The 16,172-nt window shown below is 37.0% G+C and overlaps 3 protein-coding genes across 4 annotated transcripts; 2 read left to right on the forward strand and 1 right to left on the reverse strand.

The window, feature by feature from the left end:
* Positions 1–827: 827 nt before the first annotated feature.
* Positions 828–5,218, reverse strand: mrs2 (magnesium transporter MRS2). Its single transcript, XM_057339755.1, has 11 exons — positions 4,722–5,218; positions 4,576–4,649; positions 4,424–4,460; positions 4,216–4,328; positions 3,803–3,976; positions 3,439–3,569; positions 3,015–3,131; positions 2,641–2,793; positions 1,595–1,712; positions 1,387–1,500; positions 828–1,270 (listed from the first exon to the last, which is right to left on the reverse strand). Exons 1-11 carry the CDS (start codon positions 4,888–4,890, stop codon positions 1,199–1,201), a joined length of 1,272 nt encoding a protein of 423 aa, XP_057195738.1. The 5' UTR covers positions 4,891–5,218; the 3' UTR covers positions 828–1,198.
* Positions 5,219–5,824: 606 nt separating this feature from the next.
* LOC130557742 (lipid scramblase CLPTM1L-like) lies at positions 5,825–13,379 on the forward strand. 2 transcript variants are annotated; one of them, XM_057339754.1, is made up of 17 exons: positions 5,825–6,312; positions 6,422–6,516; positions 7,008–7,191; positions 8,029–8,150; positions 8,541–8,628; positions 8,721–8,838; positions 8,928–9,022; positions 9,120–9,204; positions 9,283–9,386; positions 9,532–9,576; positions 9,664–9,714; positions 9,813–9,895; positions 10,454–10,488; positions 10,596–10,651; positions 10,736–10,780; positions 11,542–11,657; positions 11,956–13,379. In XM_057339754.1, the coding sequence occupies exons 1-17, from the start codon at positions 6,112–6,114 to the stop codon at positions 12,038–12,040; spliced, it is 1,608 nt and encodes a 535-aa protein (XP_057195737.1). In that variant the 5' UTR covers positions 5,825–6,111; the 3' UTR covers positions 12,041–13,379. The 2 variants fall into 2 exon arrangements, with proteins under 2 accessions (XP_057195737.1, XP_057195735.1); XM_057339752.1 differs by having other exon boundaries at positions 9,120–9,386.
* A 172-nt stretch (positions 13,380–13,551) lies between these two features.
* Positions 13,552–16,050, forward strand: LOC130557745 (prostate stem cell antigen-like). The gene is made up of 3 exons (XM_057339757.1): positions 13,552–13,706; positions 14,125–14,241; positions 15,294–16,050. Exons 1-3 carry the CDS (start codon positions 13,658–13,660, stop codon positions 15,509–15,511), a joined length of 384 nt encoding a protein of 127 aa, XP_057195740.1. The 5' UTR covers positions 13,552–13,657; the 3' UTR covers positions 15,512–16,050.
* Positions 16,051–16,172: the final 122 nt, after the last annotated feature.

Consider the following 16,172-nt stretch of genomic DNA (forward strand, 5'->3'; position numbering starts at 1 on the left):
AGTCGGAGCCGATAAAGGGTTGCACTTAATACCTGTATGTATACTGCATTGCCAGTTCGGGCGACTCGAGATCTAGCCTACTTGCTTTCGCTCGTGATCATTTCCCAACTCCTGTTCCCCATGTTCAGTTTGTTGTCATCGTCTCCACGTACGGTCCCGTCTAATGGTCTAAAACACCATTTGAGCCATTTAGAGACAAACAATTAGATGTTTCATACAATAAATCTTGAAAAAATATTTACAAACGAGTTTACCAATTACATTTTAGCACGCACTTGTGAGATATCAAAGCAGCAAACGATGCATTATGGACCTTCAAAATTGGGCAAGATTTTAGTAGCATTTTAGTAGACAGTGTTACACAAAGTTGAAATCAGTATGGTATGTGAACTGAATCCAGTATTATTTAGAGGCATATGACAGAATATAGACGATCCATCTGACGCACGAGCCTAGATTGTCCGAAGGTAAATTCCGCTGTTTGGTTATAATATAACCATTTATTTTAAGTTCATTTCAATTTAATTCATATTTATATTAAATTGTATTCATGTTTTATAGATATTAATTGTATTACATTTAATTACAACTACTTAAAATCATTTTGAGTGGGGTTTGTCTCCCCCAGCTGTTGTGACATGACATGACATGACCACGCAACACCCAGTGTGAACGCTCTTAATGATCTGCCTTATAATTTCATAATGAATTCCTAGTTATAAAGTACTAATAATTATTTTAATACGAACAGATAAATAAACATATTGAAAAATGCATTTATGCTTCAAAACATCAAATGTAACAGTCCACAATTCAATAATTTTATGTAAATGTTTTATTAAAGTTATATATTCATAATCATCTATGCCTCATCAAGATAAGCAGGTAAAATAATATTGCTCTTTGAAAGATATCACACACTTTACAGTCAATAAAATGTACATGTGATGTACTTCATTATATCACATTATTCACAATAAATACAGAGATTACTACAGAACGCACCGGAGGACAAATTTAACATAGCGAAATATAACCTGTCTAGGTGTCATCATGTAGTACTTGAACATAACCATGTTAGATAAATCTTTAGCGTAGATAATGTTGGGTGCCAAAAATATTAAGAAATGCCGTACACAAAGTGAGAGAGACAAGGAGAGAGAAATAAAACTATATAGAAAAAGCAGCAGTAACAGTATCATCTTGTTCCTGGTTTAATATCAGTAGCTTTTAATGTGCTAATTTGGTTTTTCCTCCAAACAGGGGGGATCTGTAAAAAAACAAAAATATTAATACAAGGCTGGATCTCCTCTTCTTATGTCAACAGAAAAGGTAAAATCGACACCGTATAATGGAAGAGATGTAAACAGAGTGAGCTCCACATACTGGAGGGGGAGAGCTGGGTTCTAAATGTCTGCCAAGGAAAGAGAGAAGTCTTCTCCAGATAAGTCCACTGCCCAGGAACATGAACCCAGTCACCAACCAAAACACACGGGGGTCCTAAACAGAAAAACATAGACTCACCTTTGGTCAATAAAACAAGCATGTTTTAAACCAGATTTGTGTGTTGGGGTCATTGGAATGATACACCAACCTCTTCAAATGAAGACTCCAGATTCATGCCAAAGGCCACACCCATCAGGCCAAATAAGGAGAGAGAGAAGGTTCCCATGGTGAGCTGGAGATTCAGTCGCATCATGACATTCCGGTGGCTTCAAAGAATTAAAAACACTTTAAAACATGTAAATGACATACGAGATGAAATGCATAACCTCCCTTCCCAGGTTTCTAGTGCAAGTATTATTATGTAGCATGAAAAGTAGCTAAAATATTAAAATGTCTGGTCCAATTTAAAGTAGGGTTGTCACGGTACCATAAACATGTCTTACGATACTATACCAGCTGAAGTATCTCGATACCAAGTAGTATCACGATGCTGTGCCATATAATTCAAATCTATACAAAAAACACAGACTTAGATTAAACATTTTGTATTTACTATAGTAAACTGTATTATACTTTGCACTAGAATATGTTGTTGTATTAACTGTAGTAATTGCATGTAGCAAATACATTTACATTTAGTCATTTGTAAATACTATAAATATTGTAGTATTCTTAAATATTTACTATGATAAGACTCAAAAACACTAGTATCTATGAGTTTTAGTAGTTTACTGTAGTAAATACTAAAGTACACTAGATCATTTTTCACGTAGGAACTAATTCAAATGTTGTACTATTTTAATTGATACAGCAGTCTTTATAAAGGGAAATATTAGGCTAACTAAAACGGCCAGTAGGTGGCGTCAATTTTCCACTGAGTTAGTGAATCGTTTAACCAACTCGCCAATTTGAATCATTAACTCGCCCGAGACATTCAAAACACACATTCATTTTGGAGATAAACACCGCAAAAAGGCAGATGTAAATGTTCAAATAAATATTAATGCGCATATGCAACATTAACTACGGTACTACGATACTACCGTTTCAAAAATAGAGAGCAGAGAGGCATCGCGGGTATTTTGAAGCTTTAGCATCGCGATGCTACCGTAGCACCGGAACACCGTGCAACCCTAATTTAGAGCTGATATAATACATTGATTAACTTGAAAAGTATGTGCTTTCTGCTGGTACCTATCCAGGTTAATGAAGATGACACTTTCAGAGTCATCGATGAGGTCCTTCAGCTCTCGTGCTTTGTTGCCGAGCTCCTCAGCCTGCATATAGTAATTCTCCAGCAGCAACTCCATCTCTTCTGCATGATCTATACCCAGACTACTCTCCTCACTGACTCCATTTAAACATGAACAGACATGCACACAAACATTACGATCACAAACAGATAAAGAAGCCACCCCAACACCAATGATCACATGTTTACACTGACATCAAGAATATTTGTGTACATTAAACAATAAGATTACATTTTGAAACTTAACAGGTGTGTTCAGGTTTTGTAATGTGACACTGGCCACGCCGAAAAAATAAAGCAGGAATGTTTCACCTACAACACTCTCGGGTCGGTCCACTTGGTTAGACAGAGTTCATCTATTAACTCATCCTCGTCCAGGATTTTGAGAAGACTGTCCTTGAACACTTTAATGTCCGTCTCCAGCTCTGACAGGCTGCGGGGAGTTAAAACTGATAATTTTCCTCTATATAGGTCACATTTCAATCGATGAAACTCAGTTTAAGTTCATTTTAGTAGAATTTCTGAAGACTATATAGAGCACAAAAAAACAGAATGAGCAAAACTACATATTTACAAATCTGTACTGTAAACTAGTTGGTAATGAGTTGTGCTTTTACAATTGGGTTTGAACAGAGTTATGTTCAGGTGTGATTCTTATTCCAGTCATACAAGTTTGGAACATAAGGGTGAGTAAACGATGACAAAACATTTTGGGTAAACTATCCCTTTAATGCACTCACCTTTTCCTGTTAAGCAGGAGCATGTGCAGTTTGCTGCGGTCAGCAGAGAGCAGCTTAGGGTCCACCAACGATTCCAGACAATCCAGAATCTGAGGCTGAACCTCATGCAGATGGGCCTGCAGTACATTTACCTGTGCCAAAACACATGCTTGCCCATATAAACATGCCACAAAACATGATTTAACAACAATGTGGAAAAATAATAAAGTAGACATACAGACCAGAAACAACATGACAAATATAAGAATGGCATTTTAAACCACACTAACCTACTACATACCCAGATATCAATAACAAATCTTTTGTTATGTGAAATAAAATGCACAATAGGCAGATTATAATATATTCAAGGTTTTTTTCTCACTCTGTGTTGCAGAATGGCTTCCAAAGCCCTGAATTCAAAGGAAAGTAAGTAAGTGGCCAAATTTCCATCTCCTGCCAACTGCGGCCCAAGTTCCAACACCAGCCACTTCTCCAGACCCGACCCACGGAAATCCAGCACCAGTAAACACTCCGGGGTAATCACTGCCTTGAGAGACTAAAAGGAAAAAGAAAATCCAATTTTTACGACTTTCGTTTAAAACTGTTAGCAATTCACAGACACAATCTTTGACATGATGTTTTGACAAGATTGTGAAGCGCTGACATACTATTGAAAACATACGTTGAGGCAGGACATTTCAAAGAAGATTTTACTGAACAACCAATCACTTTACGAATTAAGAATAACTTGGGAACTTCATAATAATACAACACCATAATAACAGATGACCATACCTCCATACATATGATGATGGCATTGTTTCGTGCTGTAATACTTGTTAAGTGCTGGAATCTCAGATCTCTCGCCTGCAAACCAAGGTCTTGATACAACTCTGTCTTCTTCTTTTCTAGAGTACAGAATGACACATTTAAGTGATATCTCTCCTAAAACGACATTAAGATTCCAGCACATTACTGTATGTGTAAACTGCATCCAACTCACCAAATGAGGTCACATTTCCATCTGGCTCGAACTTCATCTGTTGAATAGGAAAGATAACTAATAAAGTCAATAAATGACCTTGTACCGAACTAGTGACAGTGTATAACTACAACTAATGGGTGCATAGGGGTACGTGTAAATGTTTGTCTTACCACTACAAATACAGGTGCAACGCTAGATAGGGCTGCCTGGGATGCATCTGTAACTCTTTGGCCACATGAGACGGCTGGCAACAGAAACAAATGTGTTACTCCATTTGTTCAACACCAGTTTTATGAAACAACAGACATGATCGTACATTGTGTCTGAGCTCTCAGCAGCAGAGTGCTGTGATGCGACCGGACACATATTGATGTAAGATGACGTCTGAAAGGTGATCTCGAGCACTTCACCGATCTCCACGTCCAGCACTTCGCCGACACTGTCCTGACACTCTCTCGACACACAAACCTCAAACATGGCTCCATACTTTAAAAGTCGTTTAAAATTCAATTTCTCCTCCAGGACAGCTCGATGAGGTTACCGTGTCAAACCAAACCCCATGAACGAGAGCGTCAGACCAGCTTGAGGTAAAACCGCATGAAAACCCGACGATGCTAATAATTTTGTCCTAACTAAGAAAGCTCATAAATTAGCTCAAAATAAATCCCGGTTTTGATGTCCATGATTGTATCTGCGTATAACTTCAGCTCGTATGTACTTAATGAAAATTTAAAAACATTGGTAAAACACGTTGCTGACTTTAACTGCTGTTGCTGCTACACTGCAAATGTTTTCGGAAGCAAATGATGACGTGAGCACCCATCACGCGCTCTGCTGTTCTCTCCGCCGGTTGGGCACACGCTCGCGTGACGTCACCGGGCTGCCCTTAAAGGCGCAGGCTCAGGTAGTAAAGATGTGTTTCTTTTGCGGTAAAATAAGAACGCAGACATAAGAAAAAAGTATTAGGACATTACTGATCTTAAATGTGAATTTTAGTGGTCAAAGTTCACGTTTTATTTAATACATTACCGGATTTCACTAACAAACAAACGAGTTGATAAGAAGTTAACAACTGTCAAATATTTCGTTTCGCGTCAATTAAATCATTTATTCATGTGGACATTTATTTGTATTATTGTTTCTAATGTATGCATTTTGTTATTTATTCGCATTTCGTTCATATTAATTGAACTTTGAATAGGTTTGTCAAGGTTTTGACACAGAGACCCAAACCCAGACAAATAAACAAACGTATAAAAATATGTATTGTTCTGTTCTTGAAGGGCATTTTAATATATTCGCCTATACCTCCTGCTGTAAAATGTATAAATATTACATAATAACCATGCTTGATCTGCAGCTATTTCTTGAACATAAATAGACACTAGCGCAGATTGTAATAGTGACCACTAGGTGGCGCTCCCCGCATACCTCCCACTCGAATCTACCCACAGCTATAGAATTGAGATGCTGAAATCGTTTGTTCGTCTTTACATCTCCTTTCGAGTGCATTAGTATCGCTACAGTCATTGATAAATAAATATAGTCGCTCCATTTTGGTGATCTGCATATGACGCTCACAGCGCCTGGAAAAATGCAGCGCGTCCTTTATAAAAATGAATGAATGAACGAGGCAAGTGATGCTGCGCGCTGACAGCCGGGGATATTTCTGAAAGCTTTTGTTACAAGAACCATTCGGAGTTAAGATGTTCCCGTCGTGCTGTTCTAAGCCCAAGAATGGGTCTCAGTTTAAGATGTCTTACACCAAAGTGATTTTTGGTGTGCTGGTGGTGTACGTCGTCCATACGTGCTGGGCCATATATGGCTTCATTCAAACCAAACCCTGTGACAGCTCTAGAGGAGACAGCTGTGTTACATCTTATCTCACCATGAAACCTCGACTCCAGGTGAGCCACACTCCTGAAACTGTTAAATAAATGGGTTTATAGTATAAGTATTTGGAGAGTATTGTTACATTGCATGTAATATGATCATGTTTTTTCCTTAAATTTAAAGCTCAGCATCTATTCCGCCCTGGATCCCAATGATGAGTCTGGATACATCCTTCTGTTCAAAGTCGACAGATTTGACATTAACACTAGGTTTGACAAGTAAGCTGATCTTTGTTGTGGATTGTTAGATTTGCATGAGTGATTTGAATGGTCAGATGCGTAAATAATCTTCTGTAAACATGCTTTAGTACGACTTTAAACCAAGTCTGGCTCATCTAATAAAACATCGAAATAACACTTTACAATCATTTCACATATTTATTTTTTAAATCATAAAACAGACGATGTACTGTCCGAAATACGTTTATTCGATCTGTGCTTTGCATCATTTGTTGGTTTTACTTTGATATTTTTACTTAGTTTCCAAAAACCTTCCTACACGGAAATCTGATTGAAAGATACAGTATATATATCCCAAGTACATACAGGGTAATATATCATATATATGAACGAGTTAAGTTGGGTACCACCAGGTTTCATTTTCCATGTTGTACATACAGTACAGTAAATAAAGTACATAGTGTCTCTGTAGTAGTGTTCGGTTGCTCGGACAGCTGTTTAATACATTTTCTGTTGTGATGTTATTAAAGAAAGGTGAGTGTCACCCTTCCTGTGGGCACTCGTAATAACCGGACACTCCATGCAGTCGTGTTTATACACAAGAGCGGAGTGACACCTTGGAAAGACAACAGACATGTGCGGCTTGTGGATCGTCTCACCTCTCAGATGATCCCTCTTCAGCTGGAGACCACCACGACCAAACAGACCCAAGAGGTACTGTGACACTCCTTCAGTCTCTAATCATTACTGTGACCGAAACATTTAAATCAATTTGTATAAGTCACGCTTCTCTTCCTGGTGGATGCATGGCTGAACTGGATGTCTGTGTCAGAAGATTTCTACTAAATTACTAATAATTGCCTTCTAGTGTTATAACAAAATAAATGTGTTTATAGGATTTATCATGATTTGTGTACAAAGGCAAACCTTGTTTGTTCTAATATTAAAAATTATAACAATGTGAGTTTTGTATGTATTGTTAAGATTAGATTATACTTGTTAGAACAGTTTGTGAGAACGTAGAAGAGTTCAGATGCAAAAGCCTGTAAGTGTCATCAAAAACTTTCTTTTTAAATTAGGCTCCTATAATAATGTTCAGTTATTTCACTTGAATGGTAATGAAAAGAGTGAAATTAGAGTGAAATTACTTCACCAAAATGTACAAGCCTGATAAAAAGCCCGATAAAATGCTCATTTTAGAAGAACCCTTCAAATTTTGTACAAAGTAATGGCCCGGTTTCATAGACAAGGCTTAGCCTAAGCTAGGACTATGCCGGCTATTTAAGTCACTTTTATTGAAATGCCTTAGAAAAAAGCATTACTGATGTGCATCTTAAGACAAAACAACGACACTAATGTATTTTAAGATATGTCAGTGGAAGCTCCTTACAGTTAGACAGCTCTAGCATTAACTTTAGTCTAGGACTATAGTCTTAAGCCCTGTCCGGGAAACCGCCCCAATGTGTACTATACAAGTCTCCAAATCTGCCTTTATTGTACTGTGTTTAGGTCTTACATGTGCATTTCTGGTTCTGTTTTTTATATGTAAAGGCAACAGAGGAGCACAAGCTTGTTTTATACTGGAAATCATGTCTTAGACTGAACATAATGAATGAGGATTTCATCTTCAGCAATGCTGGGGTTCCCAGCGACCTGCGGCGCTATATGAAAATGTGAGTTGTTCAACCAGTTTAGATATTGACCACATGATCAGCTACAGAGTTTCAAAATCTCTGAGATCAATGTATATTATCACTATAGGTTGTGTATATAGTTACCACACTACTGGTCTCTTATATTCAAATTTTGTGGCTCTGAGGTTCGGGGCAATTGTAACAACTATTGAAATGAAATGCAAAATTGTGTGACCAAATTACTTTATGTTCTTGATATTCCTGACAGCGGATGCATTATGTGTTAGATGCGCAGTGGTCTGCGAGTTAACTGGGTTAAATTACATTGTTACACATTATATTATTATTCATTTCATTTCCGTTATTATTCATTTCAGTTTTGATTATGTATTCATTTATGAATTTCATTTTCATTGTTTCTTTCCTCAGAATTGAAGATGGAAAAAGAGAAAAAAAGAAATTGTATCTGCCTCTATTACTGGTCGACGAACTGAGGAGCCGATTAAAAGACTTAATCGTATGTAAACGTTTTTGTGTGATAGTTTAGAGTTGCGGTATACAATTTTAATACGCGTTTCATTTCTGAATGAACGTGTTATAATTACACAGGAGATAAACAGGACCACAAAAGAGGTGCCGCTGACCGTATCATATGACACTATTACCTTACGCAAATTCAGAATATGGATCCACATACAGGCTGTCATTTATTCACTCAAACATTTTGGTGAGTGACATATAGCAGCATACGTAAACTTAATGTTTAATTCAGTGTTAATACACTTTTAATGTTTAATACACGTATTTCTCGTGCAGGATTTTCAGAGCAGAGCCTGGATGAAATCAAAGCCATGTTTGTTGAGAGCGGTCTGCATGTCTTGGCTCTGTCCGTCCTCGTGCCTGCCTTCCATGTAAAATCCTTTCGATATAAGATTTATGTACTCATTCTTTTTGAATGCGTGCTTGTGTATTAATAACTTAGCACTGATGAAATACTTTATTTTGCAGCTCTCGTTTGAAGTCTTTGCCTTTAAGAATGACGTAAGGTTCTGGAGAGATAGGAAGAACTTAGCAGGCCTTTCCAGGAGATCAGGTACACAAATATATGCTGATGATAAGACCAGACCACAATACAAAGCCTCTTCTCTTTCTTTTCTCTGTATTTCTGCAGTGCTGTGGAGATGTTTTAGCACCATCGTAATTTTCCTCCATCTACTAGAAGAGCAATCTAGCTGGTTAATTCTGCTCCCCACTGGGATAGCAGCTCTGATTGAGGTACAAAAATAGACGAGATGTACTCAATTTAGACAGGGGACATTTCTTTTCTTATAAAACTAAACCTATGTACATTTTGATTTCGAATATGAATATATATTATTTGCATTTTTTAAAATAACCATTTTCTGTCTTAAATTTGTAGTTATGGAAAGTGAATAAGGTCATAGCACTTTCACCCAAATTTCATGTAAGTTTGCATTACTCAGTAATCACAGTATGTTTAAAACATGTACTGGACTACATTATTTACTCATTCTACATTTTTTATTTCAAGGATGAAAGACTGGATGATTTCGAGCGAGCAACAGAAGAGTATGATTCCAAGGTGTGATGCATTGCTATTGAACGCACTTTAATCCTTGTTTTTCAGTTAATTATACTGTTTGAGGTGCTGTAGCGAGACCTTTCTCTTCATTTGTACAGGCTATGAAATTCTTGTCATATCTGATGTATCCACTGTGTATCAGTGGCGCAATATACTCATACTTATATCTCCAAAATAAAAGGTAACAGTTTTCTTTGATGGACTATGTATATTGTATCTTGATTCAATTTGTCTGTTCGTTTGTGAAAGAGTACATAACTAGGGATTCTTAGGGTCCTACTTTGGTTTATGGAGTGTCCAACAACAAGTTTATGTACATAGAAGGTGTAAAAACACTATTATTTCGTAATACTAGGTAGTTATTCTTACCTTACTTCTTGACTGACTCTCAAATGAGTCGTTACACGATTTATTTGTCTAATCCCCTCCTTTCCGCTAGCCTAGTCTGATGTGATTGGTCAGATGGTCTAGTCTGCTGTGATTGGTCTACCGCGAATGAGGCTCACGAGCTACAGTGTTTGGGGGAGAAGAGTGAAGTTTTCTCGGTCAGTCCTAGCAAAACGTAGGCGGGGACTATATGTAGTGACGTAAATCCGTGGCGGTTCGCGAATCGGACTAGGGACGCCTCGTTTGTGTGATTCAGAGTGGACTCATGATCTCATGTTATGTACTCTTTAACGCTTCTCATTTTATATAATTACATAAATGCACTTTCTTTTATATTGTGTATTCTCAATAGTTGGTACTCTTGGATAACAAATGGCCTTATCAGTGGTAAGAGCTTTATTATATAAGTCCTAATAATACAAATATTGTATAACCAATGGCAATATAGCAACATAGAACGTCAACCTAATAGTCTTTTTCCTTTAAACATTAAGGTGTTTATGCGTTTGGATTTCTGTCGATGGTTCCTCAGCTGTTCATTAATTACAAGGTTTGTTTTTACACCTGCGTTTAAAAAACCCCTCAACAGTGTATTGTTTGATTTCATTGATGTGTACTTTACTTTTCCCCACAGTTAAAATCAGTGGCTCATCTGCAGATGTCCACTCTAATGTATAAGGTATGTTATTGAATGCATAAGGGGTGTTATGAATGAGAACTCGATTGCCTTGAATCTTTTTATAAAAAGAATGAAAAAACTATCAAAACATACTTTCTAAACTGTTGCCAGATTCTGTATGTTCTGCATATTTCTGTTACATCATTAGCATTATTTGGTCTAAATGTTTTATTCTATTTTATATCTAACAGTTTCAGCAACGACAACATAAACAAATGTTATGTGGCCCAAACTTAACTTCCAAAGAATCAATAACTATTGAGTAGTTTTAATTTAATTTAATACAATTAATATACACTAAAATATTAATATAAATTAAATTAATTGCTATATTATAACCAAACACAGACCGGAAGTTAACTTCAGGCCAGACACGTGTGTCCGAAGAAACCATCTATAAAGAGACTCCAAAATAGCCTTATTACAAATAAAACACTACATACAACCGTGCCACACACTTAAATGTCGTTGCTGTCCTTCTGAAACCTTGACTGTCCAAATGTGCTGTTTTTCAGGAAATGGAAAAAACACAAGAGCTTTTTCAATGATTGCATACTGTGTTGTCAAATTTAACAGGCACTTTTTATTGCCTAGATATTTGCAAAACCCAGTGACAAAAATAAAGGGTGACTAATAATAATGATTTATGACAAAAAAATGAAAATCATGAAATATGGAGAGTGGAGACACAGGTTTCAGAAGGACAGCAGCAATATGACGGATCAGAGCAGAGTAACAATGTTTGTGTTTTTAATCGTCAGGGCTTGAACACATTCATCAGTGATGTGTTCAGTGGAATAATCACTACTCCTGGACCCCATCAGCTGGCCTGTTTCAGAGATGATGTGGTCTTCCTCGTCTACCTATATCAGCGCAGGTGGGCAACACATACATGTACAGTGCATGTAAATGGCATAGAAAGAAGAGAGAATTAAGCTACTTTATCGTTGGTTATAATGCATGGGTTGGACTTTTCACGTCAGTCACCCTCGCTTGTAATAAAACTTTTGTAGTTTATGAAGCATTTAAAAACGTACCTTAAGGGGACAGAGTCAAACTGACTAAAATCAGTCATAATTCACACCCAGCCATTTGACCTTGAACCATCAGTTTAAGCATGTTTTCGGATGCAAGTTATGTTCATTCAGTAACACTGTGTATTTGACCGTCTCCAGGATTTATCCTATGAGCAAGTCCAGGTCACGTGATTACGGGTCTGCACACAGGAGGAAAGCGAAAGGAAAGTCACACGAGGACTAAGCAGCCACAACATTCTCTGAGAGCTCGTGCTCTTCATGCATGTGATTCAGGAGAAATGCTGAGAATACTTGGTTGGCCAAAGCCCTTTACTGTATTCATATAACAATCCTGCCTTATGCTGTAAGATTTGACAGAGCTAGGACTCGTACAGTAATTTTTACTGCAGCAACTCACAGCTGAAGCGAATAGTTTGAGTTTTGGACTAAATCGTGTAATGTGTCATGACTCAGGTCTGTCCACCAGACAGTAACTTAAGCTCTAATTGAAATTACAGCTACACCCACCAAATGCTATCATGACCTCTGTAAGAACGAAATGACAATACCAGTCATTATTTACTTAACCAACTCAGTATTAGAGGATGTATGAACCCAGAGAATTTTTTTTATAATGATCAGACCAGGATTTAGACTTGAGCTTCTATAGTCTTTTGCAGAGAAATTCGCCATGTGCAGAGTTCAACGTATTTTTGCTGCTTTGCATTGGTTGAACCACTTTATATGCAGATGTTTTTGCATAAGTCACATGTATTCAGCAGCAGTATGAACTTTCAGGAAATGTATTTGGGTGCTGATATGATTGCTGATATGGCTTCAGGTAATGATATGTATTGCTTTATTTATTGCTGACCCTGTCTGTGAAACCCAGGTGTCTGTGCAACAAGTTCCATTTCAAGCATGAATTTCACTATAATTGTATTCTTACAAATGACATTACTCAGTCAATCAGTATATTTTTCACAAAATGTTCTTTACATTATGTAGGATGTTTTATGTACAAAACCACCAGTCACAAAAATGACTTGAGCTGGGTTTTCACAGGCAGGGTTATGATTATAATTTTGTCATGTGCATTATTTGGTGCTGTTTATTATGAAAGTATTAAATCATAAACTATGAGAATTGGCTGAAAGTCAAATTAGTGATTTTGTATCTAAAAATGTATATAATGCATATGTATATAACTTGGCTATGTGTATGAAATACAGTTTCATGAATCTGTTTGACTTCTGGGTATGTTTTGACATTTTTCTCCCCCACTTCTTACAAAACCAAGCAAAAAAAAAGAAAAGAAAGAAAGAACGGAACCGATTACATCTTTGTTTTAAAGTTTCGCCCATTAGAGGAAGCAGTCAGACCTGCCGGTTTGGAGGGAGGCACTTGAATAGCTCATGTCAGGAATGTGAGATATACTGGTTTGTGATGGCAACATTAAACAAACAAACAAACAAACACATACTATACATAAAGCAAACTACATAAATACAATCAAATAATAACTTATATTTAATCAAAGTAAATAAAGGTGCCACTGATCATTTCAATGACATCACAGACTGATTTGAGTCAACAATATGTCTCAGTTGTTGAAGACAGAAGACGTCATTGTCCACTGCACACAGCGCTCAGTGTCAAGTCATGTTAGAATGTAGATAGATACATTGTGACACAATGCCAAAAGCGCGAGGAAACATCAGCAGTGTTTGCTTGTGCCTAGCAGTAAAAGTGAAAGAATGTCTGCTGGGTGGATCTCTGAAGACACACTGAGTTTCAGTTAGAGATAGAAACTCCCAGTCGCGTCTCCGCCACACATGCGCCACATCTGTGCTTCTGGAACATGAAGTCTCTTTTCAGTCTGCTTCTTATACTTCTAACAATACACTCAGGTATGTGTTTTGATAAGAAACTGAATTGTTTTAGATTTGTACATTAGTTGTCCGTTACTGATTTTACGGAGTAAGGAGGACATTTGTAACAGGTGTTAAACGACTTGTGTAAGAAATAAGAGAGTCCTGAATTAAGCTTTAGTGCTTAAGGATTATGATGGTACAAATAAATAAAAAATAACTTCAAATACGTTTTAAGCTCAGCTAAGCCTTGCCGTGTATGTCTGTAAATATTTAACCGAGACGTAATGTGTGTTGTGTAAACATTCCCCTTCGACACCAACCGTTTTCAAGGACGTTTTTAAAGGCCGTTTTCTGTAGGATGTATTGCAATGTTATTTAATGAATTGCACAATATAAAGTATATAATTCATTGTAATAGAGACATTTTTGTATTTTATGTTTTGCTCTTTGGCAGTAAATACACTGAAGTGTTACATATGCAGCTCCAAAACAACGAATGACGAGTGCAACCTGAACTCTGAGGAGTGTCAGGCTCCCTTCGACGCCTGCATGACCACTGTAGCCAAACTAGGTGAGCAAATACCTTAAACAAAAGCTCAGGACAACTAAAAACATTGGAAGACACATAAATCATTGTCTTTGAGTAGATAATCGAGTTTACAAAACAGTAAGCAAACAGGCTAATATTTTGCCCAGACATAAGGGTGCCATTCGGTTCACTAGATGAGAAATATCAGCTTATCTTAGTTTCGTTTTGTACCGCTTTATTTTACCTGCCTCCTTTAATTTCCAGTTTAGCAGCTTTACACGAATTCACTGTATTTCATACAAAAAGAAAGGACAATTGGGATTAAAGTCTATTGTTCTAGAAATGCACAAAGAAGTCATTACAGACACTCCTTAAATTGCAAAGCCAGCATCACAGATGAGTCATAATCTATACTGAATGCAAAGTAACAAGGTGGGTAACTTGACAAAACAACGTTGTAAAAACAAGAGGCAGCACATTTCCAAAAGTGGCAAATTGGTGTCTTAAAGTGATAGTTCACCCAAAAAGGAAAATTCTGTCATGAATTACTCAACCTCAAGTTGTTCCAAACCTGTATGAATGTCTTTGTTCTGTTAACCACAAAGAAAGATATTTGGAAGAATGTTAGCAACTGACATTTCTGGGACATCATTCACTACCATAGTAAAATTTCAATTGTGGGTGGAGTATCCCTTTAAAGTGATCCAAAGTGACCCAAAAATGAAAGTACTGTCAGCATTAACTCACACTCTTGTCTTTTCAAACCTGTATGACTGTCTTTCTTCTGCAGAACACAAAAGATGATATTTTGAAGAACGTTGGTAATCAAACAACACTGAACGCCATTGACTTCTATTGTATGGACACAAAACCAAAGCAAGTGAATGCCGTGTTCAGTTACCAACATTCTTCAAAAAATATATTTTGTGTTCTGTGGAAGAATGAAAGTCATACAGTTTTGAAATGACAAGAGGGTGAGTAAATGATGACGACCTTTCATTTTTGGGTGAACTATCCCTTTAAGATGGTGGATCAATCAACAAAATGTAATCAGAACAGCCTGAAAATGATGTCAAATGTTCCTGTCTTTTCAGGAGCCGTGAAAGGCATTGTAAAGACCTGCTCCAATTCAAAGGTCTGTACAGGAGCTGCATCCGTGGCCTCTATGGACAATAATGGAAACGGCGTTCAGATCTCCTGCTGCACCAGTCGCCTGTGCAACACCAGCGGCGCTGCGAGTATTAAAGCACAACGATGGCTGATGCTCCTGCCCCTGATCCTCTTATCCCTTCTTATCAGACAGCACACATGAGGAGTTAAACACTGCTGGATGAATGACATCCCATTCTGGACTGAACAACTGTGTTCATATCTTCACAAAAAAAAAAAAAACTAACTACTGAGCCACTAATGATCATCTTTCTATTCTCCATGACTGCTTAGGTAACAGCTAGATGCGTCTTTTTGATAAAACGTCGACATAAAAGTTCATATTAAACAAAATCTCAAATCTAAATGGATAAGAAATGTTGAAAGTCCATTCAACTGATGTATTTAAGTACAGACTGTACACATCCGATTATGTTGGGACTGAGCCAACCAAAGTTAATGTTTACCTGAAAATTTCAGGAATTTGAAACAAGCAAGACCTGTACCAAATCATGACTTGTGGAGTAAAGAATGTGTTATTTAGTGTTAAAACGACCAAGCTCAGGCATCTAGATGTCTACATAATTTCACATTTTAAGATGTCTGTACCTTTAAGCTGTGCACTGTTAATAACATACAATTTGTAAATTATATTTTTTGTTTTGATTGTGTGGAAACTAAGTAAACTCATTTAATCCAAGTTCTTCACAGACTGTGTGTTGATTTTAAAACAACCCAAGTAGTGACTTTTTAACAAATCCAAAGTTATTTCATTTGAACATATAGTCAAGGCAGAACATACAGATGCACCACAAAAAAACAAT

This window comes from Triplophysa rosa, linkage group LG8 (assembly GCF_024868665.1).
Source record: "Triplophysa rosa linkage group LG8, Trosa_1v2, whole genome shotgun sequence".
Lineage (NCBI taxonomy): Eukaryota > Metazoa > Chordata > Actinopteri > Cypriniformes > Nemacheilidae > Triplophysa > Triplophysa rosa.

What these genes read in the sequence shown, in the direction of transcription:
- LOC130557742 (XM_057339752.1), top strand. Translation starts at nt 6,112, where the DNA reads ATGTTCCCGTCGTGCTGTTCTAAGCCCAAGAATGGGTCTCAGTTTAAG. An exon ending in TCCTCGTGCCTGCCTTCCAT is followed by an intron (nt 9,023 to 9,119) that starts GTAAAATCCTTT and finishes TTTATTTTGCAG; the next exon opens with CTCTCGTTTGAAGTCTTTGC. An exon ending in CAGAAGAGTATGATTCCAAG is followed by an intron (nt 9,715 to 9,812) that starts GTGTGATGCATT and finishes TCATTTGTACAG; the next exon opens with GCTATGAAATTCTTGTCATA.
- mrs2 (XM_057339755.1), bottom strand. Translation starts at nt 4,890, where the DNA reads ATGGAGCCATGTTTGAGGTTTGTGTGTCGAGAGAGTGTCAGGACAGTG. An exon ending in CCATCATCATATGTATGGAG is followed by an intron (nt 3,977 to 4,215) that starts GTATGGTCATCT and finishes TTTTCCTTTTAG; the next exon opens with TCTCTCAAGGCAGTGATTAC. An exon ending in CTCCTGCTTAACAGGAAAAG is followed by an intron (nt 3,132 to 3,438) that starts GTGAGTGCATTA and finishes AACTCCCCGCAG; the next exon opens with CCTGTCAGAGCTGGAGACGG.
- LOC130557745 (XM_057339757.1), top strand. Translation starts at nt 13,658, where the DNA reads ATGAAGTCTCTTTTCAGTCTGCTTCTTATACTTCTAACAATACACTCA. An exon ending in ACTTCTAACAATACACTCAG is followed by an intron (nt 13,707 to 14,124) that starts GTATGTGTTTTG and finishes GCTCTTTGGCAG; the next exon opens with TAAATACACTGAAGTGTTAC. An exon ending in GACCACTGTAGCCAAACTAG is followed by an intron (nt 14,242 to 15,293) that starts GTGAGCAAATAC and finishes CTGTCTTTTCAG; the next exon opens with GAGCCGTGAAAGGCATTGTA.